The sequence below is a fragment of the Dasypus novemcinctus genome, chromosome 23, assembly GCF_030445035.2.
Source record: "Dasypus novemcinctus isolate mDasNov1 chromosome 23, mDasNov1.1.hap2, whole genome shotgun sequence".
Classification (NCBI taxonomy): Eukaryota; Metazoa; Chordata; class Mammalia; order Cingulata; family Dasypodidae; genus Dasypus; species Dasypus novemcinctus.
Window position 1 is genome coordinate 59,485,481 of NC_080695.1, and position 24,777 is coordinate 59,510,257.

The window sequence follows — 24,777 nt, forward strand, 5'->3', positions numbered from 1 at the left end:
AAGGGATTACTACCAAGCACCAACCAGCAATGCAACTGGAAAAAGACCTTGCCAAAAGGAAAAAGGTAAAGACATGAGTTTATATGGCTAAGAGACTTCAAAGTGAGTTGGGAGGTGATTCCAGACGTTACGCTTATACACATCTCAGCAGGATCTCACTGACTGCCAAAGTAGATACTACCCCAAATAGCAGGGCTCCTGAGGGCTCTTAAGACATCCAGACATTGTAGTCAGGGCAGACAGCTCAGAAGTTTGGTGCCTGTCCCATGGGCCCTACTTTGGAATTTATGTTCTCCAGTATGACAGAATTGGACTCAGTTGTGGTTTCCCTACACATGGCTCTTCTGTCCTTCTATTTGAATCTATAATTAGTACTAGATTTGGTAGGTGTTCAGCCAAGAAACTTAAATCTTTTGGCTGTCCACATGCCAGGTGGGCTCTGAATCTCAACGGAGTTGCAACACCTGCTCTCCAGTTGATTGGTCTCACCCAGGATAACTATCATACCAAGGCACCAAGAGTCTAAAATTGCAAGCAAGAGAGACCCATCCATAGGCCCTATGGAATCACAGCCCCCTCTCAATTAGAGGTGGAGTGGACATCACCATTCCAGAATCCTCAGGTATGGGGAATGAACTATGGACTAAAGTAGACTTGCTGGTATTCTACCATAGACTTATTGTGATGCTAGGAATGGAAGAAATTACAGCACTGATGTGGAGGCAGTGGCCATTGGAGGTTTTGAGGGCAGGGAGAGGGAAAAACACGTGTAATATGGGGGCATTTTTGGGACTTTGGAATTGTCCTGAATGACACTGCAATGACAGATGCAGGCCATTATATATCTTGCCATAACCCACAGAACTGGGTGGGAGAGAGTATAACGTATGAGGTAAACTTTAATCCATGCTTAGTGCCAATGCTCAAAAATGTGTTAATCAAATGAATGTACCTCATTAATGAAGGACGTTGTTAATGTGGGAAAATGTGGGAGGTATGGGGAGTGGGGAATATGGGAATCTCCTATATTTTTTATGTGACATTTGTATAATCTAAGTATCTTTAAAAAAAAGTGAATTCCCCGAAGTCCAGAGTTTCCCTCAGGACAAGGTATAGGGATGAGTTGACTGACATCTACAGAAACCAGGGAGAGCCGCTGCAGCCAGCCCTTCCAGGACAGAGCAAATGTCTACCTCCTGGCACAGTTCAGCTTCCCCTTTTAGACTTCCTGAAAGCACTATTCTAAAAGTCCTAGCCATGGAAGTTTGTATCCACTGAGGTCCACTCTTAAAGCACCCTGCTACACAAAACATTCTTCACCACTGAAAATAAAGACATTTATGGATCTAGTTTTGGTTTTGTAGTTGTTTTTTTTTTTAATTTCCTGGAAAATAAACTTTAAACATGGGGCTACCCAGTTAGCCTGATAACCCTAGTTCCAGAGTGGAACTGCCTAGAAATGGAGGCTGAGGGAGAAGGAGAAGGCAAGGATGACAAGAGGACACACTAACGCAGGCTGCACATGGGCATAGAGAGGGCAGGGCAGGGCGTGCAACCTCACTCTCAAAGTGTGGCCTGTGGACTAGCAGTGTCAGCATCACCTGGAGCTCATTAGAAAGGCAGAATCTTGAGCCCACCCCAGAACAACTGAGTCATAATCTGCACTTTAACAAATTCCCAGGGGGTTTGTATGCACATAAAAGTTTGAGAAAAACTGGTCTACAACTAATCAAGGAACTCTGCTGGCTAGCAGCTTTAAGTGTCTTATAACAAAGAGATGCAGCAAGATTTCTATTTCCCTAAAGTGAAATAACACCTTGGAGGATCATTGTTGTTGTTGATGTTAGTGTTGGTGTGTTTTCGGTTTTGTTTTGGTTTGGTTTTGCATATTTCATATATCTTACTCATTTTCCAGCCCCTGCGTCTAGTTCAGGTATTTGGTCCTAACCACTTCTCAAGGTTATCCATCATTATGCAAGTATCACTCTTTAAATTTATTGCAGCCCATCCTAGGAAGGCTGGAAAGCTTAACTCACCTAAGACCACCTTTTCCACTGTGGAAATAAGACAGTGCAGGCGGGAGCCCTAGAGTTACTTTAACCAACTCTCTCATTTAACCAAGTGGGGAAGATGAGGCCTGGCTAGGGGGATTAGTCATGGTGACCTGGAAAGGACAGACCCAGGAAGGAAATGGAATGGGTCCTGGCTACCTATAAGTTGTCCACCTTGATAAAGATGTTTTTATCTCCAAAAAGTTTCCATTGAGCAGAATGCCTTGGTAAAGGAGATGACTGTAGACCAAAATAATGCTGGCAAGGTCTGGCACTCTTTCTCTGCCAACAGCGCAGGGCTGAATCAGGGTACAGACTGAGGCCCAGAACATCCATCTTCTGTGGGATTCTAATTGGTCATCTCCTCCAGAGATGACAAACTCAAGGTCTATGGATGCAAACTAGCTAGCAGATGTGTTCTGCTTGGCCCATTCATTGTTTACAAAAGTTTGAATTTGTTGCCAAAGTTTTAAATCCATGAGTTTCACATATTTACCTGGCTCACTGGATTCTCTTAGAAAATATGGCCACAAGAGGCCCACCTGGAGAGTGCCAATTACTGGCTGGATTTGCCACAATCTACACTGGGCCCCACTCACCTGCCTGGCCCCAGAGGCATTTGACAAACCCTCATCTATGGTAACCCATCCATTCTCTTAGAGGTGAGGAAGAGGGAAGGTAAACAACTTGGTAGGGATCTAACAAAGGGCAAGGGTCAGAACCAGCCTTAAACTCTTCCTGTTACCCCCTCAGAGCCCTGACTTCAGGGCAGAGAATCACACAGGTGAATGAGATTACAGAGAAGAGCCATCCAGCAAGAAGTGCCTACCTCTGTCCAAATGACAAGCCAAAAAAACCAAGCTCTGAGTTACCATAATTTTCTATAACAAAATTTAAAATTAATTTAAAAATATTTCTAAGAGGAAAAATTGGCCTTAGAAAGAAAGCTGATTCATCTGTTGTATAGATAGTAACATTTGGCCATTTCCAAAGTTCACCTGACAGCAACTGTCAAAGAAACCATCTTTCAAAATTGAAGGATAATTTGACAGTAGCTTCTGTGAAACAGCAAAAAACTATGGACAGAAAAAGACTATGAGTGTTCTTTAAGCATTATTGGCTGGAAAACAATTATATACATTAAGAGTTAAGAATTCACACAGTGCCTTACTGTTGACTCTTTTTACTGTACTGTTTTTGTGCTCACATCCCACCTGAAAGACAGGTACTCAAACCATAATTTCTCTTCACAGTTTGCACTTTTCATATCATACATTAAATGTTTTATTTGTCTCTGCCAATGTATTTTCTCTTCCTCATTTCTATTATACCTTTTGGACATGTTTGCCAATTGTTAATGAAAGCTGACTTTTTAATATATACCAAGAATTAGTTGTTTCATTGATCCTTTTGCTATTACCAGCTAATCAATGACTGACTATAATAAATGCACCCCCAAAAGCAAATGAATCACAAATTTCATCACTCAGCTGGGAAAAGGCCTAAGGGAGTCAAGCATGTGTTTAGATAATACCTAACACTATAATAATTGTCACCCATGTGGTAAGTAATATCTAACACTATAATAATTTCTGCTTTCATGATGTGCTAATCCTGTCATATGCAACTTCAAATAATTCAAGGTTGAATACAATGATAGTTTTCTTAATTTTCAGAAAGAAAAGTTACATTTTCTAAATGGAGTTCGCCTTTTGAAAAGACAGTTAAGATGGTAAGATACTGATAAGTGGTCTGTTTAACAAGGCCCCTGTTACTGCATCATCACGTCACTACATCATAATATTTAAGCATTCAGTGTCTGCTTGTTAAGTAATCTGACTTGAAATAATACATGAATTGGGGATATAGCAATCACATTTCTCCCTTTGACTAGAAAGCCACAGTATTAACCAAAAAATGAGCAGAAAATAGTATGTTTGTTTTTCTGGATAACTCCAAGTCCCTAGCTTGTTCCATCATCACCTTAAATTCAAGACTTCCATAACCAAATTCATCATCTTTCTTTCAAGATTGGGTCCTTCTCCTGATGACTAATTTCACCACCATCAGCATCAGTCCATCAATCAGTAAATCTTAGGAGCATGCATCACAGTGTACATTTAGCCAACTGCCAAGTCATATGTATTCCACATCTATAACATCTCCTGCAGCAGAATCTCCCTCTTAGTTCCACCCACCACTTTCTTGGTTCAGGGCTGCATCATTCCCACCTGGGGCTAAGAGGACAGCTCCATGCAATTCCCCAGGTGCTACTGTTCTCCACTCCAATCCACATAAGACAACCATCGCTACTGTGACTCTTCCTAAAACCCTTACTCTGATCAGGAAACTCCCTTGTGAAACAGCCACCCGGAGGAAAGGCCCACATTTGCTTTCTCTTTCCAGTATATCATCAGCATGTATTACTCAGTGCCTGGGGAAGTTAATGGATCTTTGCTCACCCTGGCATTGAAGCGCTCCAACATAGTCCAAGACTTTTCCAGCTGTGTCTATCACTGTTCCCAGTAGTTCTAAACCAGGAACAATTTTGACCCCCAGTGGACATTTAGCAATGTCTGCAGACATTTTTGGTTGTCACATGGGGGGTGGGAGGGGAAGGGGAGTGTGTCCCTAGCACCCAACAGATAGAACAGAGCAGTGACTAAAATCCTACAAGGAACAGGACAGATCCTAAAATAAAGATTAATTTGGCCTCAAATGTTAATATTGCTGAGGTTGAGAAACCTTGTATTAGACACAGCACAGAATCACTCCAAACTGGACCATCATCTGCTCTGCAAACACACCCTATACTTTCCCACCTCTTCTCCAGGGTTTTCCCTCCATTCTGCCAATTCTTCCTGCTGAAATTTCATCTATCCTTCCCAGACCCAGCTTAAATGCTATGTCCACCATAAAGCCTGTCCCTCTCTCCTGCAAGCAGATGCAACTGTGCCTCCTTCACTCATTCAGCAAGTATGTTCTGATCACCCCCTCACAACATGTGCTGCACTGGTCACTGGAGACTCAACAGTGAACAAAGCCACCAGGTCTAGTTCCTTAAGGCCTCAGAGAATACTGGGAGGAAGGACAACAAAAAAGCCGATAAATAAGTTAATGGCAGGCTGTGATCATTACTGTCACAGAATTAATCAGGGTGACCATGGACCATGGCGACAGATAGGAGAGCTCTGCGTCTAATGCAGCACTGAAGAGACACATCAGCAGAGATGCGAAGGAGAGAGGGAACGAGGCACAGAGGAGCATGGGGATGTGCTCTAGGAAGAGGGCATGGCAGGTAGTAGGGGCACACCTGAATGTAAAGCTGGATTAGGAGGTAGGGGACAGACTTCCTGGGACATCTGGGCTGGTGAGGGGCTTCTGTCTCCTGAAGCCTTCACCTGGTCCCAGGAGAGCCCAGAGTCTGAAGCTTGAGTGGCCAGTTCAAATCCCAGTTCTGCCCCTTATCACGTGACATGATGCAAGCTCCTTAACCTCTTTGAGCCTCAGTTTCCTTATCCACAAAGTGGGGAATACAGCCCCTACCTCAAAAGGGTTGTTGCAAAGACTAAATGAGTTAATACAGGTAAAGCATAAGTGGCCAAATATTAGCTACTATGACCATGACTATAACTCAGTAACTCTCAGGCTTGTTTTAGCCGCTCCAGGAGATGGCAAGCACCTTGCAGACAAGGTTATCAAAGTCTTACTCAGCTCTTTGTTCCCCATTGAACATTGTGGGGCTCAGAAAAAAATTTGATGATGAAAATATGTATGGGATTAAATGCTGTAGTCTTAACATGTTTTGTTCCATATATTGTGGATATTGCTTTGGTTATAAAACGGCAAAGGTTATAGTTTTACAGTTGCCTGGAGGCTTTCTGGCTAAAGAGCAAATGCCAACAAAATGAAATTTTTGCAGTTTCTCACAGTAGCAATCTGCACAGTGAATCACATTCTAAATGTCTTCAGCAATACCCCTCATCTTCTCTTGGGACTAATCTTATTTTAGCGGTTAAAAACAGTAGCAAAACAATATTCACCACCTGGGGACTCTCTCTGGTTTAAGATTCCAAAACGCCCCAACTGTAAAACTGGCAGAACTAAATCCAGCAATTAATAGTGTCCTTCGGGGCCCTGTCCTGAAAAATAGTTAATTAATTATAAGGACAGCAATATTCTCATAGTCTCCAAATTACTTGTCCTAAGTATGGAAGTGAATTTACTCAAGCTCTCTTACCTTGGCCTAAATGCACCTAAATTATACAAAAGCTTTTGAGTCATGATCTGGCGACCACACTTACCATTTGGAGGGAGGACCTGCCAAAATCTTTATCTGCAATTCTTCGGAGAGGAAAGCAGATGGGCCAGGACTACTTGGCCAAGCAGCTTTCAGCATCACTGGCTTTGGCCAACGCTCTTCTAGACAATAGTTATAGGGGTGGAATGCCATTTGCAGAACCTTTCTCACTTTCCAAAAGCAGAACTCAGTTTGCAGCTTGCCTGTTCTGGGTGGGTGTTTACTATGACTTCTACCTCCCAACCCCCATGTTCTCCTAGTTAAAGTGCAGGTGGCTGCTGGCCCAGGCAGTGCTTGCTCTTCTAAGCAGAGGCAGTCCTGCAGGAAGAGGCTGGGCAAACAGAGGCCCTGGGTTTAGAGGGAAGATTGCTCTATCCTAAGGGCAGATGCAACTCCATGAGAGAACACCCATCTGGTAAGCAGAGCCTCCTCCAGGGGGCGACTCTGAGTAGTGCAAGGATTCTACTGATATGTTCAATAACTTGGTTTTTGTTTTGTTTTTATCTACACAATACATGGTAGATGTGAGCCACGGTTGGATGGATATGCAGATGTGATCTAGGGGGTTAGTACCCATATTAATATTCATTCATTTACTTCATAAGTGGCTGCCGAATATGGACTACTGTCAGAGAAAGTGGTAGATCCTAGATTCCATTCCTCCAGGAGTTTGAGGTCCAGAGGAAGGAATAGATATTACAGTCATGGAAATAAATACAAGTTGTACTAAGTGCCATAAAGGAAAGGAATGGGTGAAAACAAACGGCAAGCGATCTAATTTAGACGGGAGAAATCTACTGATGCCTGAAGAATGTGGAGTTAAAAAAGAGAGGGAAGAGGTCTCCAGCAGAGGGAACAGTGTGTGGGAAGGCTCTCAGGAAGAAAATAGTTTAAAACATTCAAGTCCAGCAGACCATGCAGGGTCTGAGGGTAAGGAGAGGAGAAGTCACATCAAAGAGTGAAGGATGCAGTTTTTGTTTCAAAGAGATGACTCTTAAAGATGTGCAGGGAATTGGAGTGGATGGACGAGGCTGTTGGAATTGTTCAGGTGAGTGATGATGGTGCTTTGGGTCACAGTCATGGGAACTGGGATGGAGAGAGGTGCACAAAAACAGGGTGTGCTCTGGAGGTTGAGTGGACAGGACCATGGATGATCTGGACATGGCTAGAGGGAGCAGCAAGAATCAGGAATGACTCGCGGGCTTCTGGTTGAAGAGGGGAGTAGGGGAAGGACTGGGGAAAGAGCAGACTGAGGAAAAGAAGAAGAGCTCTGTTCTAGTCTGTGTGGTCTGGTGGCGAGACCAGAGGGCTGGAGGGCCAGAGGAGCTGAGTTCTTATCTTGACCCTCCTACCTACTGGTTTGGGGACCTTACCCAAATGCTCCTAGAGTATCTCAGATGCACTCACACCAAAGAAGTCAATTCAAATCCAAGTCAATACCTACATCACCACGGCTGCGTCTTGAAATGTATCTAGCCAATACTGAGCCTACATTTCACAAATGAGGACCTGAGACTGCAAGTGGATTTTTACAAGGCTACACAGTGAGGCTGGGCATTCCGTCATTCAACAAATACTTCCTGAGGTTCTGGTTACCTGTTAAATTTGGTTCTAAGAGCTGGCTGTGGCAAATCTGGGACTCCTGGGATCTCTCATTGCCCTGGCCCCACACTGCGGTCCCCACCTCAATGGAGGGTTTGGCAAAGTTAAAACACACAATGCACAAACATAAAAAGCTGTGAGTAAGCCTTCTATGTGCAGCTCTCTTAGCTAACTTCCACTAGACCAACTGAAAGGATTTGCCAACACTCTCCAGACTCTCCATAAAGGCACCGACTATCACCCAGGGCATCCGATGCTGGGGATGCTATGCCTCCCTATGACACTCCTCCCACTCCTGTGCCTGTCCCAAGAGCAGTTTTGTTACTACATGTCTTCATGTTCTTGAACTTAATCCATTCCTATGGGTGTAGGGTAAATAGGGCCTTTTGATGAGGTTACTTCAGTTAAGGTGTGGCCCACCTCAATTAGGATGGGTCTTAATCCTATTACTGGAGTCCTTTAAAAGTTGAATGAAAGTGAGACAGAGAGAAAGCCAAAGAGCTGAACATCAAAGGAATGTGCTCCAGAAGGGAAGGGAGAGACCAGGAAATGCTGCAATGTACCTTGCAACGTGACAAGCTAAGGACCAAGATTCACCGGCAGCCAGCCCCAGAATGCCAGTCTCCAGAGAGAAAGCATCGCCTTGATGATGCCTTGATTTGGACTTTCTTTTAACCTCAAAACCATGAGCCATTAAATTCCTGTTGTTTAAGCCAACCTATTTGCTTAAGCAGCCAAGGAAACTAAATGTTCATGTGAGTTGTCCCCCATATCTGTTTAGTCTAGGACTTATTTTTAAATCACTTAATTAAATATGCAAATAAAAGTATTAGGTAAAGAGACTTGTTGCTAATAAAACTAAGTTGAACGTTTTGGGAAGACTCAACAACAACCTAGGAAAAAAAATAGCGTTAAGGTGTTGGGAAGACAAGTGTAAAAGATTTGAAGAAAAAAATATAAATCTAGAAGAATTTTTCACTCAGAGTGCTTTTTAAGTGATTTTTAACTCACTACTCTACTAGGAAAAAAATTAAACTGGAAAAGATTCATTGTGGGTGTTGTTTAGGCCACACAGCAGGCCCATCTGTAAACATCTACTCGAAGACAAGCAGTTCCACTCCTGGGTATCTTCCCAAGAGAAATGAAAACATATGTCCCCACAAAGATTTGTATGTACATGTTCATAGCAGTATTTTTCACAATAGCCAAAAAATGGAAACAATCGGAAGTCTATCAACGGATGAATGGGTAAATAAAATGTAGTATATCCCTACAATAGCATACTAGTTAGCAAAAAGGAAAAAAGTACAGATAATACTACACCTGGATAAAACTCAAAACCACTAAGCTAAGGGAAAGAAGGAGTTACCAGAGACCACCTATGGTATGATTCCATTTATATGAAATGTCCAGAAAAGGCAAATCTATATAGATTAGTGGTTGTCTGGGCAGAAGGTGGGAATAGAAAGTGATTGCAAATGGACATCAGTTTCCTTCTGGGGAAATGGAGAACTTCTAAAATTAGAATATAATGGTGGTAGCACCATTCTGTAACATCTACTAAAAGTCACTGAATTGTAAACTTAAAAGGAGTAAATATGATGACAACTAAATCATAACCTAATAAAGTTATTAAAAAATAAAAAATTACCAAAAAATCCAAAAATCTAAGTTCATTTATCTCTCAGAAATGTTATAAAGGGAATTTCTATATACTAATATGTGCTGGTCACTCTGAAAATTCATATTTTAGTCATAGGAACCCTTCTCAAATAAGAGATAACTGTCTTGGCCTAAATGTATGGCACAATTAAGGGCATTTGTTTTCATCTTCTTCATGGTCTTGTTAGAATTTTGTAAGCCACAGGATTTTCAAGCCATTCAGATTTGGGAAAAGATTTCCAAGTCTACTGTTTCTAGAAAAGTTTTTATACAAGACCTGGAAGAGATGAAGCTAGTATTTTTTAACCTAGACTCCATTTATTCACTGCCACATAAGATGGTTTCCAGAAAAGACCAAGACATATTCAGGATTAGCAAATACAGTCAGCTTCTCTGAAATAGCTGCAAAGGTTTAAAACATCAAGGGAAATAATTTTTTTAAGAAAGCCACCCTAGGGGGGGTGGGGGGGTGGGGTTGAATGGGACCTCACATATATATTTTTAATGTAATATTATTACAAAGTCAATAAAAAATAAAAAAATTAATAAAAAAAAAAAAAAAAAAAAAAAAAGAAAGCCACCCAAGAACCCTGTTCTCTCTGTGTGTGGGTGTGGGAGGGTGCAATAAAGTGGGAGAAAAACACAGAGTTCAAGACTTAGGATCCTAAACAATTAAATATAGGTAAAATTTTTTACATACATTTTATCTTGAATTTTCTCCCTTCTAGAATGTTTCCAAAACAGATGTCATAAACTTTTCAGAAAGACAATTATTTGCTAGGGGAAAGTAGACCTAATTAGAATATATATCTAGGAAATATAATTGTCAATTTGCCTAATTAAAATGAATATTTAAACATGCTTTAGGAATGAGCACCTTCTCAGGTGAGACCTGTACAATTTATTTTTTCTAAACATCTTTCAACAGAGTCTAACAGATTATGTTAACAGGAAAACGGATGACTGCAACCAAGCTTCACGTTCAGTATGACTAGAGGAGTGGATGGGAATATTGTCACCTCATATAAATCACCAGGGGAGAAAATGGTCTTAAGGTAAAGCACTCATTCGTTTGAGAGACAAAAATGTTTGGCTAATTCTGGAGGGAGCTTTGGACATGGGAGTTATCAGGGCTATGCTTCAGGGCCCTGTTGCTGGCGTGCGTCAGGTCCCTCTGCCAGGCTGCGTGTACTTAGGCAAGGGACAGTGGTTAGCGGTTCCTGGTACTTTCTCTTCCCAAGTCTGCCCCTGGAGCAACTCTCCCAGCTGAGGCTGAGCCTTCCCACAGAGCCTGTACCAGTATCCTTCACCTCAAAGAGCATCTCCAAGTTCCCAGCAACGCCAACAGGCAAGCAGGAGCTGGGGAAAGTCACTGAGAGCAAAGGAGGCAGCCTGGTGTGGATTTTGAGAAGACCCACTGAACCCAGAGCTCCACAGGCTGGGCCTCTAAAGCCCTCACCTGGACACTCAGCATGTGCCCCAGGACAGCCTGGCCCACAGAGCAAACCCAGCACAGGCCTGCTTCCAGACTTGGTCAGGGGGAAGCAAAGTCCACTGTCATTTCCTTTCTTCCTGTCTCAGCAGGGTAAGTGTCCTATCCACCGATCTTCTCAACCTCTCTCCACTGCCACCGTTCTTGTCCAGGTGAACTGCTCTCCTGTTCTCTGGCCCCCTTCCAGTCCTTTGCCCTCTGGCAGCCCTGCGGCAGCTCCAATGGGCTAAGAAATTTCACCGCTTCGGCCCTCATAATCTCCATCAGAAGTCACCCCTCAACCCTCAGGTACTGCAAATAAACAAATGTGATATAAACAGTGTGGCATTTTGAGACAAGTTCTTGAACTTCAGCTTCAAATGAGATTGTGCCCCAAGCGCCTTTTAAGTAGAAATTATTTTGTTGCCTTTGCTGCAGCCAGACCATTCTCTTCAAAATGGAAACCTGCCCATGTGTCCTTATTTCTCCACACATCCAGCTTAAAACTCTTAGATGCTATTAGGATAAAAGACAAAACTCCTTATTTGTGCTTCCTTCCCATGCCCACCCCTACCCAATTCTCCAGCCTCTCCCACACCATGTACCCATTCTCCATCTTTTCTGCCACGACACAACAGCCTTCCCTTTCCCAACCTGATGCCACAGGACTTTTATACTTGCTCTGCCCAGGGTCAACAATTCTTCCCTCCTGCCATGGCCCAGTTTACTCAGAGTCATCCTTCAGCTCTAGGATGAAGCACCACTTTCTCAGGAAAGCCCTCCCTGAATGTCCTTATTAGGTCAAATTCTCCAGCGAGAGCCTCTCATGGCATCTTTCTCCTCCCGTTCCTGACAGTTGTTACCACTGCAATTTACACTGATTTGGATGACTGTCAGGTTAATGTCAGGCTCTCCAACTAGATGCTATCAGGGGGCCCCAGGAGTGGTATCACCTCTGATGTCCCCTTATGACTGCACCCTGGCAGCTAGCACAATGCCTTCCGCAAGGCAGGTGCTCAGCACCAAGGGCAGTGAAGGAAAAACAGGTGAACTGGTATGTAGATGGATGGACGGATGGATGGTCGAAGTGGGCATTTCCTCCCAAGGCCAACTGCTTTCCTGAACCCCTGATCTCATCTTTTCCCATCTTTTGGGGATTGCTCTCCAACAATTATCCCGTCTTACGCATTCTGAACTCCAGATCCCTCTCAGATCCATACTGTGACCTTGGGCAAGTTGCCTAAACTTTCTGAGCTTGATTTTTTCCCTACTGTAAAAAGGGGATAATCAAAATACAAACCTCAATAAAACCATTTCAAAGATGACACGAGACAATTCACACAGAAAATAGTGCACAGCACAGAGAAAACTCCTGATAAATGTGAGATGAACCTATTGTTCTTATCGTCACTGGTATTATTTTAATCCCTTTGCCCCAGATCTCCCCTTTTCTAAAACAGCTTTCCTTCAGCACTGCTCCTCTTACAAACAGAACTCACCCTTGCTGATTTTGCATTCTCAACCTCTGCCATCCCTCAAGCACTGTGCACCTCAGGCTTCCCCCTACAGCTGTATCAAAACTGTCTTCTTGGAGGTCATTTAATAATCAAACATAATATGACACCCAGGCCCAGAGCCTCAACAGACTTCAGCTCCTATACTTTGATTTATTGGACTTACTCCACTCAGCTAACATGGAGTTGAAGAAGGTCAACCACCACAACATGGAGCCTAGAGTGTCTACAACTAGAAGTGGGAGGAGTGCATCCAGTACCCATGTGGAATCTAAGCCCTCACTTGACATAGGTGTGCAATGGACACAACCAATCCAATGTCCACAGAGAAAATGTGGAATGGGTGTGGGAACGGTAGCCATGGGGGCTGCTGGGTGTGGGGAACGGGAGGAAGAGATGAGATGTGGAGGCGTTTTCAGGACGTGGAGTTGTCCTGGATAGTGCTTCACGGACAATTACGGGACACTGTAGATCCCCCCAGGGCCCACTGGATGGAACGTGAGAGAGTCTGGGCTATGATGTGGACCATTGACTATGGGGTGCAGTGATGCTCAGAGATGAACTTACCAGGTGCAATGGATGTGTCATGATGATGGGAGAGAGTGTTGCTGTGGGGGGAGTGGGAGGCAGGGGCGGTGGGGTTGAATGGGACCTCATATATTTTTTTTAATGTAATTAAAAAATAATAATAAATAAATAATTAAAAATAAATAAATAAATAAACAGTTAAAAAAAAAGAGTGGGAAGCCATGTGAGCTGATTAGACCCCTCAGATAGGCTGGAACCCCTGAAGTACCCAAGCAGTGGAGAGCAGGGGAGGGACCTGCGGGTCAGGCTTAGGGTATCAACGTTGCTGTTTCTTGCTGTTTGGCCTGCCGGCCGTTTTATCCAGGTCATGTGCCTGTTCTTGCAAGATTGTTAATAAAATTCTTCTCTCCTCCGCAAAAAAAAAAAAAAAAAAAAATAATCAAACATGCCAGCCTCTGGTCAGCTTCCATTCTGCTAGGCCTCTGTGACATCTGACCGTGTGTATCACCCTGCCTCAACCCTCCTCCCAGCTTTGGTGCCAAAACCCACTTCTGGTTGTTTCCTGCTCTGGGCCCATCAGCGAATCTTTTTCCTCTTCTCTAAATGTAGGCATATCCTAAGGTTATACACACACACCTCGCCTGCTATTCCACATTCTTCCCCTTAGCAATGCCACCTACTCCCACAGCAATACCATCTCGCTCTTTGTCGCTGGAACCCACACCTGCATCCCCAGCCGTGCCCTAATACCCAAAGGAATCTCATGTCCCCCTCCCTTATGGATAAGTTGCCTCAGATTTCCTGATGCAACTCAAAACCAGCACTTCCCAAATCACTGTCATCACCTTCCTAGATATCAAACCCGATCCTATTGTTTGCTCCCTGATTTAATGCCCACCGATTTCAAAATCGTTAGACCAATGCCACTTAATATCCCAACTCCTCCCCCTCAGAGCCCACCAGTCACCAAGAATTATTTTCTGTGCCAGTTCCCCACTTTGATTATAAGCCCCCTAGAAATAAAACTTGCCTTTTCCCCCTTTTTTCCTATGCTCCACAAGATACTAGAAACATAGCATGGAAACATAAATCTGTCTTGACCTGAAAAGAGATACTGCAGAGTAACAGGGGACTCTCACACAGTGTTGGTGGGAATATAAATTGCTGCAACCACAATGGCAGTAATTTGCCAAGATCTAGTAAAGCTGGAGATGATTATACCCTACTACCCAGAACTTCACTCTTCACTATATGCCCTGGAGAAACTCTCCCACGTGTGCACAAGAAGACTTGTACAAGAGTGTTCACAGGAGCGTTGTTAACAGAGAGAAGAAAAAAACAAACCAGAAAAAACTCAAAGTCCATTGTTTCATTTAGGGTCCTAACAAGAAACAGCTGACATACTCAAATTATGATAATTAGAGAGTTTTAAAAATGAAATATATATATCACAGACTACAAAGGACAGTGTAGTAGTAAAAAGATAGAAAAGCACAGGTGTTGCCACTCCTCTGCCAGGAGGAGGACAAGGCAACCCTACAAGGCGTGAACTGGAGGAAAACATACCCTGGCTTGGCTCCTCCCTGCCTTTAAGCTCCTGTCAGAACTCCCCATTGGCTGAACCCAATGGCAAGCCAGAGGGGAAGGAGCCCATTGATACAGCCTATAGGAGGGAACGCAACCTCCTGGAGCAGGTGGGGAAGGGAAGAGATCTAGCACAGCCAGCAAAAGAATGTATAAGGTGTATACTCATACAATGGAATACTGCCCAGCAGGAAATGTGACCTAGAGCTACTTATATCAACACAAATTAATTTCAAAAACTTCATAGTGGGGAATAAAAGCAAGTTGCATGAAAATGTGTAGAGAAGGGCGCTGACAGAGTGTATTTTCTAAACTGCAATAGCTATATTTCTGATTCCATATGCTCTTCCAGAACCTTGCCACTCCCCCAACTTCCAAAGAAGGGAAAGAATAGGGTTCTAGGAGGGAATTACAGATGTCTGCGGTAGAAACTGACCTTTAAGATGAGGTGTGCAGGCTGAGAAGGAGCCAAGTCCTCCAGGCCTACCATGAGCTGTTGGAGCAGAGGGAAGAGCAGATGCAAAGCCCTGAGGCAGGAAAGACTTTGGCCCTTTTAAATGTAGTCCAAGAAAAGTAGTGTGGCAAGAGAAATGGGCAAGGGAGAGAGTAGTAGGCGTGAAGCAAGACAGGTGGGCAAAAGACAGATGATGCAGAAAATTGGGGGTGGCTGGCATCCACTTAGTGCTTGCACGGGTCCTATATTGGACTATGGAAGTACTCTCTATGTGCAATCTCTGTGAACGTCTCAAAACCCTATGAGGTGGGTAGTATCACGCCCATTTTTACAATGTGGCAAATTATCTAAAAGCAAAGTCCGAGCACTTAGTTCTATCACGACTCTAGACTGCCTTCTCTTCCTACTGTTCGGATAGCCACTGTTATTATTTCGGTGAAGAACTCCTATTACGACAAATTACTCTAGCTATGAAGTATAAAATATATTATGAGGGAAACGACCACAATAAAAATAGCAGCATCTAAAGGCGCCTAATGCTTCCTGAGTGCCACACGTAACCTATATTATTCCAGGTGAGGAAACTGAGACTTGCTGAGTATCCTCGCCAAAGCAGGGATTGGAAACCAGATCCAACTGCAGAGCCCACGTTACTATGAACGGGGCTTTGCTGCCTCTCAGGAAAGTTAGGTCAAGGTCAAGGAGGCCAGGACCGGACTAGGTGTGAACAGCCGCCTCATCAGGGCGCTCCTGGAGGCCCTCAGGGCGGGTGGTGCGGCCTCTATTCCGGTCCCCAGCCAGGGGGTGCAGCAGCGAAAGAGTTCGGCCAGAGGCGCGCGCAGCCCGACCAAATGTTCCCCGAGGGGAAGATTCCGCAGCCCAGGTGTCGTCCCTTCCCTGGGCGAGAGGCCGGCAGTACCTTCTGGAAACGCGTCCAGGGTCCTGCCCCGGGCTCTGTGGAAAACACCCCCCGCCTCCGGAGCCGACATGGCGAGCGAGCCTCTGGCAACGTCTCCCTGCGTGGGCGAGGAAGTGGCGCGACGCCCCACAGCCTAACTGCCGCGCCCGCCCGGATTGGGGCGGCGCCCTCTGCTGGGGGCGGGGCAGGGCGGTCGCGCGGGTTCGGCAGTTCGGGGCGCCGCTAGTGCTGCCTGGGCGGGGTGGAGGCGTGAGCGGCTCCTCTGGGATCGACCGGGGCGGGCGCTTGGGCGTGGGGCGCTTGCAGAGGGGGCGACGCGGGGCTCAGGCTTCTGTCCAGTTCTTCCTTAAACGTAGAGTTCCCAGGTTTAACAAATAAAAACACAGGACGCCCAGTAAAATTGAAATTTCAGTAAAATTCAGTATTGTAAGTACGTCTCATGCATACATTACAATTTTGTACCTTAAGGTTAAAAAAAAAATTACCTTGAGTTAGAAATGGCCGACCTTTGTCTGAAGACAGCCCTCCAGGTCACTAACCATGGGTTTTGACACTTAGTCCTGAGCTTCCCAGTCATATCACCCTAATCATCATCATCATCGTTATTCTATTATCATCATTATCACTCACTGCACCAGGCCCTGCTCTAAGCACTTCGCTTGCTGTTCACTTTATCCTCAGCTGTCCTAGGAGGCAGGTGCTGTCATTTGCCTCCTTTGTCAGATGGGCAAGCAGGTCAGAGAAGAAGTGACTTGCCCAAGATGTCAGATATCCAGAAAGCAGGGAAGCTGCTAATGACCAAACTAAGACCTATCCGTTCAAAAGCCGTTGCACTGATTTATCAAGCTAGCATTTGTCAAACTTGTCTTTAAAAAAATACAAATCCAGAGAAGACCTACTGAATCCACTGATAGGCCAAGTTTGGAAACTTCTTTTCTGAACTATCTACCTTCATCTGAAGAATTCTTTAGAGAGCTAAAATGGCAGGACAGATGTCCTCTAACCAGAGGCATGCAGGAGGCTGTAAATCATAGTGGTTAAGTTCCAAATTATCCAGGGATTCTGGAGGTAGACATCTTGGATTCTCGTCCCCTGTCTACCACTTGTTGAAACATGAAAACTTAGTTTCTCAATGCCTCAGTTCCCCTATCTGCAAAATGAGACCAATAATAGTGTTACCAGATTTTGTCTAGGTTCTTGACTCTGCTGCAGAAATGAATTTCAAGAGCACATCAGGTTAGTTAGGCCAGTAATTTATTAAGGTAGGGAGGGAAGAGAAATGGGAGAAAATAACAGATCATGGATCCCAGGTAGAGAAGAAGGGCCTGAAAAGTGATAAAGTGGCTGATCCACAGACTACAATTTCCCATTGTAGATTATAAATGCCAGGTTTTACCTGCATGCATGGCCAACATGGCAGGGAAAAAACGGCAAGAGCAGGGTGCAGAGGGCAGGAACAGGCACATGGACAGAAGAAGCCAAGAGAGAGCAAGAAGCCTTGCACTTGCTTTTTAAACCATTAATTATTCCACCCCTTTGGTAATGACAGAGGAGGAGTTCCAGCTGTTTGTTGTTTTGATTGATTACCCCACCTATCAATCCCCCAGAAGGGCCCAATGATAAAATCCAGGACTTCTCCCAACTCCTGGAGGAAATCTCATTCTGAATGGCAGAATCTTGTGAGGGTCTTCCAGCAGCTGTCTTGGGGGTACCGAATGACACGTGGACTTCTTGCCAGATTTCGGATCCATCTACTGAGTCCTATCTAGCCTGCTTCAATAGTATCTACCTCAAAGTGTGGCTGGAACGCTTAAACAAATTGTTACTTCAAAGTGCTTAGAACAACAGAGCCCACCAATTGGCAAGCACTCAGTGAATATTAACCATAATTATTGTTATTATTGATCACTATAGCCCTATTCCCAGAGGAGGATTTTCAGGAAACATTCAAGGAAGAAATGAATAAATAAGATTCCAAAGTCCTTACTGTGGCTTCAAGGCCCTGCAGGATCCAGCCCCTTCCTACCTTTCACCTACTAACTGTAGCCACACTGGCCTCTTTCAGGTCCTTAAGCAGCAGATCCATTTCCCTCTTTGCATATGCAGTTCCTTTTGCTTTGACTACATCTGCCTGTGCTGAGCTAAAGTGCACTTGAACATTGAAACCTTTGCTTAAATGACACTTCCATGGAGGAGCTTTCCCCTGCAACTTACACAAATCCTCCCCACCTAAACTGGGTCCCTCCTGTTCTTCTTTATAGTGCCCTGTTCTTGTCTCTCACAGCACTCGGCAGTGTTGGTAATTATATGCCTATGGGTGTCATTATTTGTTTGGTGCTGTCTCACCCATCGGGATTATCAGCTCCAGAGGGCATTTACTTTGATTGTCTTGCTCACTAAGCCCCATCCCTTCTTGCATCATTGCACAGGTCAGTACTTCCTCTCTCCTATCACTGTGCTTTTTCAGGTCTTGTATGCTTCTTCTTTTCCACTGTCTTCCTGGAAGCTTAGGGAAGGCAGACAGACAGCATGTAAAAATCACATACCTGTGCATGAGAGAGAGCTTTTCCAGTCTACTTCCCAGCTGTGTCACCTTGGGCAAGTCACTTCATCTCTCTGAGCTTCAGCTCCCTCATCTACCCACTGGGCCAAGTCCGCTCCCCAGCTCCTGCATCTAAATTGAGGTATTCATAACTCCAGTCTCATATGGTTGTTGTGAGGGATAAATGAAATATGAGGCAGAGTTTCTTGAAGATACTAAATACTTCCTACATTTTTGCCGTAGTTCATACTGTTAGTATTATTGTTGTTATTGTTATAATTATTATGATTATTACTGTTGTTGGAATACCCTTCCATTCATTCTTTTCTGGTCAAAGTTCTCCTTTTTCAAGGAGCTATTCAGTTATCATCTCTTCTTTCAGTCAGGCATCATTTCAATGCAAATAACAAAAGTCTGTACAAATTGGCTTAATCAGAAATAGGATTTCATTAGATTGTACAAATTAAAACTCCACTGCAGCTTCAGGTGAGGTTTGACCCAAGGGCCAGTATGATGGCATAAGAATCATAAGAATCCAACTTCTCTCCATTTATCCTCTCTGACTTTTGTAATGTTGGCTTTATCCTCAGTCTCCAAAGAATGGGCTCTCCCCTATCCCTGGGAGGCTCCAGACTCCTCCTTCACAGGAGCAGAAGAGCTACATGTCATTCCAGACCACGTTTTCATGAGATGGAAATCCTTTTCTTAGAGGCCCTCAGCAAAAATCCCCTTGCCTTGCTGCAGTGCCAGTTTGGATGTGTGCTCCTCTCTGAAGCATAAAGGCCACCCTGGAGACAGGGAGGTATCCTCACTCAGACTACATGCCTGAGAATAGGGGAATATGGTGCTCTTAAAATGAGGTCTGGGTACCATAGCGCTGAGAAGGGGGAAGTAGCTAAGGAAAAGGAGCCCTCAAATAACCCTCTCCTTTCCCCAGCAGGGGTGAAGGGTAAGGGGTTTCACATCAGCAGTAACTACCATATCCTCTCTCCACCCTTTTAAAAACTGCCTGTTTCTTCCATGCTACCGCTGGTAACAGCTATCCTTATAAAGAGTCTTAATTCAAATGTGCAGTTATTTAGAGATCCAGGTACATTATTAAGAACATCTGTTGCTATACTGGGCTACAGCATAGCTTTACTCCATGAAGCAGGCAAAACAATTTGTCCTAACACTGAATGGCCCTAGGCTTCTGAGCTTTTATAGTTCTTCTGTCTACTTTTTTAGACCTCCTGTCTCCTCCTCACTGTCAGGCTGTGAGCTGTCACTTTTCGCTGTTTCTGGCATCTGCCTCTAGCAAGTCCTCAATGTCTTCTCCTTCCCTTCCTGAGATGCCTTGTTTCCAACCTGCCCAGGTGTGAAACCAGACAACAAAGCTTGTAAGGTTTGTGACCCAGGTTGGTGCAGGGGTTCTTAACAAAAAAACAAACAAAAAACATTATTCTTGTGGGGTGTGTTGGTGCGGGTGTGATATATTTATTAAATAATACACAGTATAGTGTGGACTTAGGAAGGGGTCTGGGTTTTCACCTGACTGGCAAAGGGGTCCATGGAACAAAAAAGGTTAAGAAGCCCTGTTTGCAGATTTGAGCCAGTAGGTTTGGGATAAGAGACTAATGCCTCATTTAGAGAAAAGTGCTTGGGCTCTGGATTAATGGACACAAACATTCCTAATTAGATTGCAAGAAGCCCTTTCTTTGGACTCTTCAGATACCAAGATTTGGGCTTGTAGGTGAGGTCAGTGTCACCATTCTTAATGAAGGAAGATATTCTGATGTATCACATTTGAGATATGTTGGACAGTGAAAACACAATATAATTTCTAAGCAATATGGGCATCAGACACCTCTCACCTTTACCCAGTCCCCACCTGCACTGGTTCAGGTCAGATCCAGGGATGGACTGAGGGATGAGATGGAGTCAAGGATAAAGAAAAGGTCACAAAAGGCACAAGGATATCAGTTTTACATATTTGATGATTTTTAGATTTGTCGACTTTACTAATATTGTAGCAGCCTTGTTTTCAGGAGAACTTTCACTTTTTTTCCCTCTTTGCAAGATGTTAGAGAAATTTCTGAAATTTCCCTGGATGTATCCTATGTTCTCAAACAGAAAAAGTAATTCATTTCTTTAATACTTTTTAGATATCACTGCAACCCTTTTAGGTGCACAGTATAGCTTTCAAATTTTGTGAGTCTTTTTGTTATTAGAAGTAAAATATCATTTATAGAGATGATATACATAATTATTCTGCATGAGATATTCAATATGAGTGCCTGCCTGACCCTTTCATGTACATTCTTTCCTTTATGAAGGTCTACCTCATTTTAAAGAAGAGATCACTGAAGCTTAGATAATTTTCCCTGAGTCAACCCATCACTTACAATGATGGGAGACCAGGATTCCCCTTTCTGCCTCTTGTTGTCAATTCATAAACCTATTTTGATACTCTTTCGCCAATCCTCCCTGATGCCTACCATTTGGCTTTAAGAAGTTCTTAAGTCTTGGCTTTAAAAGCTTGTGCCCATTGGACTCCATCATTTGGAACCACAACCAGGAGTTGACTAAGAGTCTAAGCTGGTGAGTCAGATAACCCAAATTTAAGCCCATTTATCCTACTTCCAGCTCTTTTATCTTAGCAAGACTCTTAACTACTATGAGCTTCATTTTTGTCAATTGCAAAGTAGCCATAATCATATCTACCTGCAGAGTTGTTGGGAGAATTCAATGACATGGAATATTAAAAAATTTTAATTACAGCACATAATAATTAATAAATAGCTTGTTATGATTGCCTCTATTATCAATCAGATAAGCCACTGAAGCCTTCCCTGGACACTAAGGCAGGGTTTCCTGACATTCAGAACCTGGAATGGAGAAGTTGAGTCACCAAGTCATCCTGTATGAAATCTCACATTGGCAGATGTACTTTTCCAAACCCCATTTCTTCAGACTGTGCTGTCCAGTATGGTAGCTGCCAGCCACATGTGGTCACTGAAATTAATCAAAATGTAATAAAATGAAAATGACAGTTTCTCAGTCCCACTTGGCATATTACAAGTGCTCCATAGTCACATATAACTAGGGCTAGCAGAGTTGGCAAAGAAAATTACAGGACACCCAGGGAAATATCAATTTCAGATCAACATAAACAAAATGAATTTTTTAGTAGAAGTATTTTGGGGCATACTTTATCTTAAATTCAAATTTAAGTGGGCATCCTATATGTTATATGGCAACTCTAGGCTAGTTGCTACCATGTTGGATTGTACAGGTAGAGAACAGGTAGAGAATTGAACTACCTGCCTCAGAGCACCAATAAGCAATTTAAAGCCAGTCAACCCTATCTACTTACCTTTGTTCTTCTGTATAATAGCATCTCATAGGTACACAGTGCACAAACAGCCAAAAGTATCCCTAACTGATCGAATTCAAGTTCTTCGCCTATGAAGAGGATAACACTAATTATTCCGATTCTTTTCCATTGTAGAATTGAGAAATTTCATTTCCCCACTTAGGCTTTTGCTCATCCATTGGTTTTCTTTTCTGTCTCCCCTATGTTGCCTAACACCCCTTGTAAGGAACATTCTGGCATGATTCTACCTGCTTGCTCTTATTTCCCTATCTTCATTTTCCTCACCTCAATAGCAATCTCAGCCTCCCAGAGCATTTAAATATTTCACAGTTATTCACATTGGGTTCTGAAAAGTCCTTTTCTCCTCCCTTAACAAGAGTAAGAGTTCTTCTTAAAGCTCCATTCCTCTCAAATCAGTTGTACAATTTAAGTTCCACAGGGCTTATACAGCCACTGGAGTAAGCCAAGTTTCAGACAGGTCCTGACACATAAGAGATTCCAATCGATACTTGTTAAATTGAATTGAATTTGCATCCAAATAACCTTACAAATCTTGAGAATCCCAGAGGAAAATATCAAATTCCAATTTCTCCTCTTGCCAAGAAACTGGGTCAGTTCACAATGAATCACAACAACAAAATTCTGCATACTTCAATTCTATTCCCTCCCCACACACACACTGCTGTTTTTCTTTAAGTGTTAGATTTGTTATGTGTTCACAAAAAGTAACTGAAGTTGGTTCCTGGCTGTCTCTGGAGGACATTTCTGCCACCAGGTGCCCAGGACCAAATTGAAAGCCACTGGTTTCATCAGAAAACCCTGTTGGCACACCCAGGCCTTCCCCTGCTTTCGTTTTATTTTTCTATCTCCATCCTGTAGGGTGCTGCTTGATTGAAAGCCAATTCTGTGTTTGCTAATGTCATAACAATGCATTTTCCTACAAGAGGGGATGACTATGCACAAGTCTGACAATTTGACAAGTCTTTCTGATTTTATCTCCCCACAGCACTAGCCCAGTTCTTTATTGAGCTAATGTTCTGGAGAAGTAAGGCTGTACCCAAAAGCACTCCAGTAGCACAATTGTGGATTTTCCCTTTTGGGACTCTGACCACATCAGTTTCATTTCAATTAGTGACTCTCATCCTGGGTGTACCACCCAGGGAGCTTTTTAAGCACACACATGCTCACCCTGGTATTTCTGATTGAACGAGTCTTGGGTGAGACTTGAGCACTGGTCTTAAAAATGCCCCAGGTGATTCTGATATGCAGCTGTGGTGGAGGACTGCTGGTCTAGATTCTGAGATGAGGCCAGCTACCCAAGGCAGGTGAACATCCAGGGAACATTACAACATTTTGCTGTAGATGCGATAAGAGAAGGGAGAAAACGTTTGTTGAGTCACTGGGGTCCTGTGATATGTGCCTTTTGACAATGGTCTCATTTAATTAATTATTTTCGTTTTCTGTGCTGAAAATCAACCACTTAGCTTATTCACTGGCAGGTTTCTCTGTAATCTAGAAAATGGACCAGAGTCTTCTGTAGGGAGGATTTACTTTATCTCCAAGAGCGATGCTTCCCACCCCCAAAGGGCCTTAGCCTTAGTTCCTGGAAGTGTGTTTTGTAACAGTTGATCAGCACAGGATAGCTAAGAGCAGGGCCAGTTCTGGCAAAAATTGTGAAATGAGTAAACAGACCACTATCACCCCCAAAGCCAGTTCTGACTTTTTCTTTTTTTAACTTTTTCTTTTGAAATACTTTCAGACTTACAGGACAGTTAAAATAATGAGTCAAACCTATACAGAGAACTCCAACATACCCTTCCCTCCACAGATACCTAGATAAACCAAATTTAACATTTTGCCACATTTGTTGTCTCATTCTAACTAAATATCTATCTATCCATTTTCTGAACACTTTAGTGTAGGTTATACACATCATTTTCCTTGAACCCTTAATACTGCCATGTACATTTCCTAAGAACAAGGATATCCACTTATGTAACCACCTTAACTGCTATTATCATGTTCAAGAAATTTATCTTTGATATAAAGCTTAGTCTATATTCCAGTTTTCTCATCTATACCAATAATGTCTCTTTGAGCCTTTTCTCCTCCCTTGCTAGATTCCAACCAGGATCGTGTATTCATTTAATTGTAATTTTCTCTTTAGTTGTCCTTTCTTCTTAAATTGTGGGAACATAAAAAACAACATGAACTTTCCCATCTCAGCCACTCCCAACCATACAATTCAATGGGATTAATCACATTCACCATATTGCATTACCCTCGCCAACTTCCATTACTAAAATGTTCCCATCTCCCCAAACAGAAACTTTACACCCATTATACATTAACTCCCCATTCTCCATCCCCCGACTCTTGGCCACCTGTACTCTAATTTCTGTCTCTATGAGCATGCATATTTTCCGATATTTTCTTTGTAGTTACCATGGGGCTTAAATCCTAAATATATAACAATATAACAATCTTGTTTGCTTTTTTGCATACTTTAATAGCATATTCCTATACCCCCGGTACCCCTATCTTATGTAGCTCTTATCACAAATTCATGTTCATATACAATGAGCTCAAAACCATTGATTATTCATTACATTTTATGTATTTGACTTTTATAACATGTTGGAATTAAAACTAATTCCAAAAATCCACTTGTGCTGGCCTTTATAGTCATGCCAGCCACTACCTTCTCTGGAGATCTTTATTTCTGCTGCTTTGGTCTATTGCCCATTGTCCTTTCCTTTCGACCTGCAGAATGCTCTTTAGCATCTTGTAGGATC

General features: G+C 43.2%; 1 protein-coding gene across 2 annotated transcripts in view; it reads right to left on the reverse strand.

The window, feature by feature from the left end:
- CPPED1 (calcineurin like phosphoesterase domain containing 1) overlaps positions 1 to 16,260 on the reverse strand; it is a 112,885-nt gene extending 96,625 nt beyond the window's left edge. The window contains exon 1 of one of the 2 annotated variants that reach the window (XM_004466618.4): positions 16,086 to 16,260. In XM_004466618.4, the coding sequence (XP_004466675.1) occupies positions 16,086 to 16,155 (70 nt within the window). In that variant the 5' untranslated portion in view covers positions 16,156 to 16,260. The remainder of the gene's footprint in view (positions 1 to 16,085) is intronic. The other variant, XM_004466617.4, reaches the window with a different exon arrangement.
- Between the last annotated feature and the right edge of the window lie 8,517 nt (positions 16,261 to 24,777).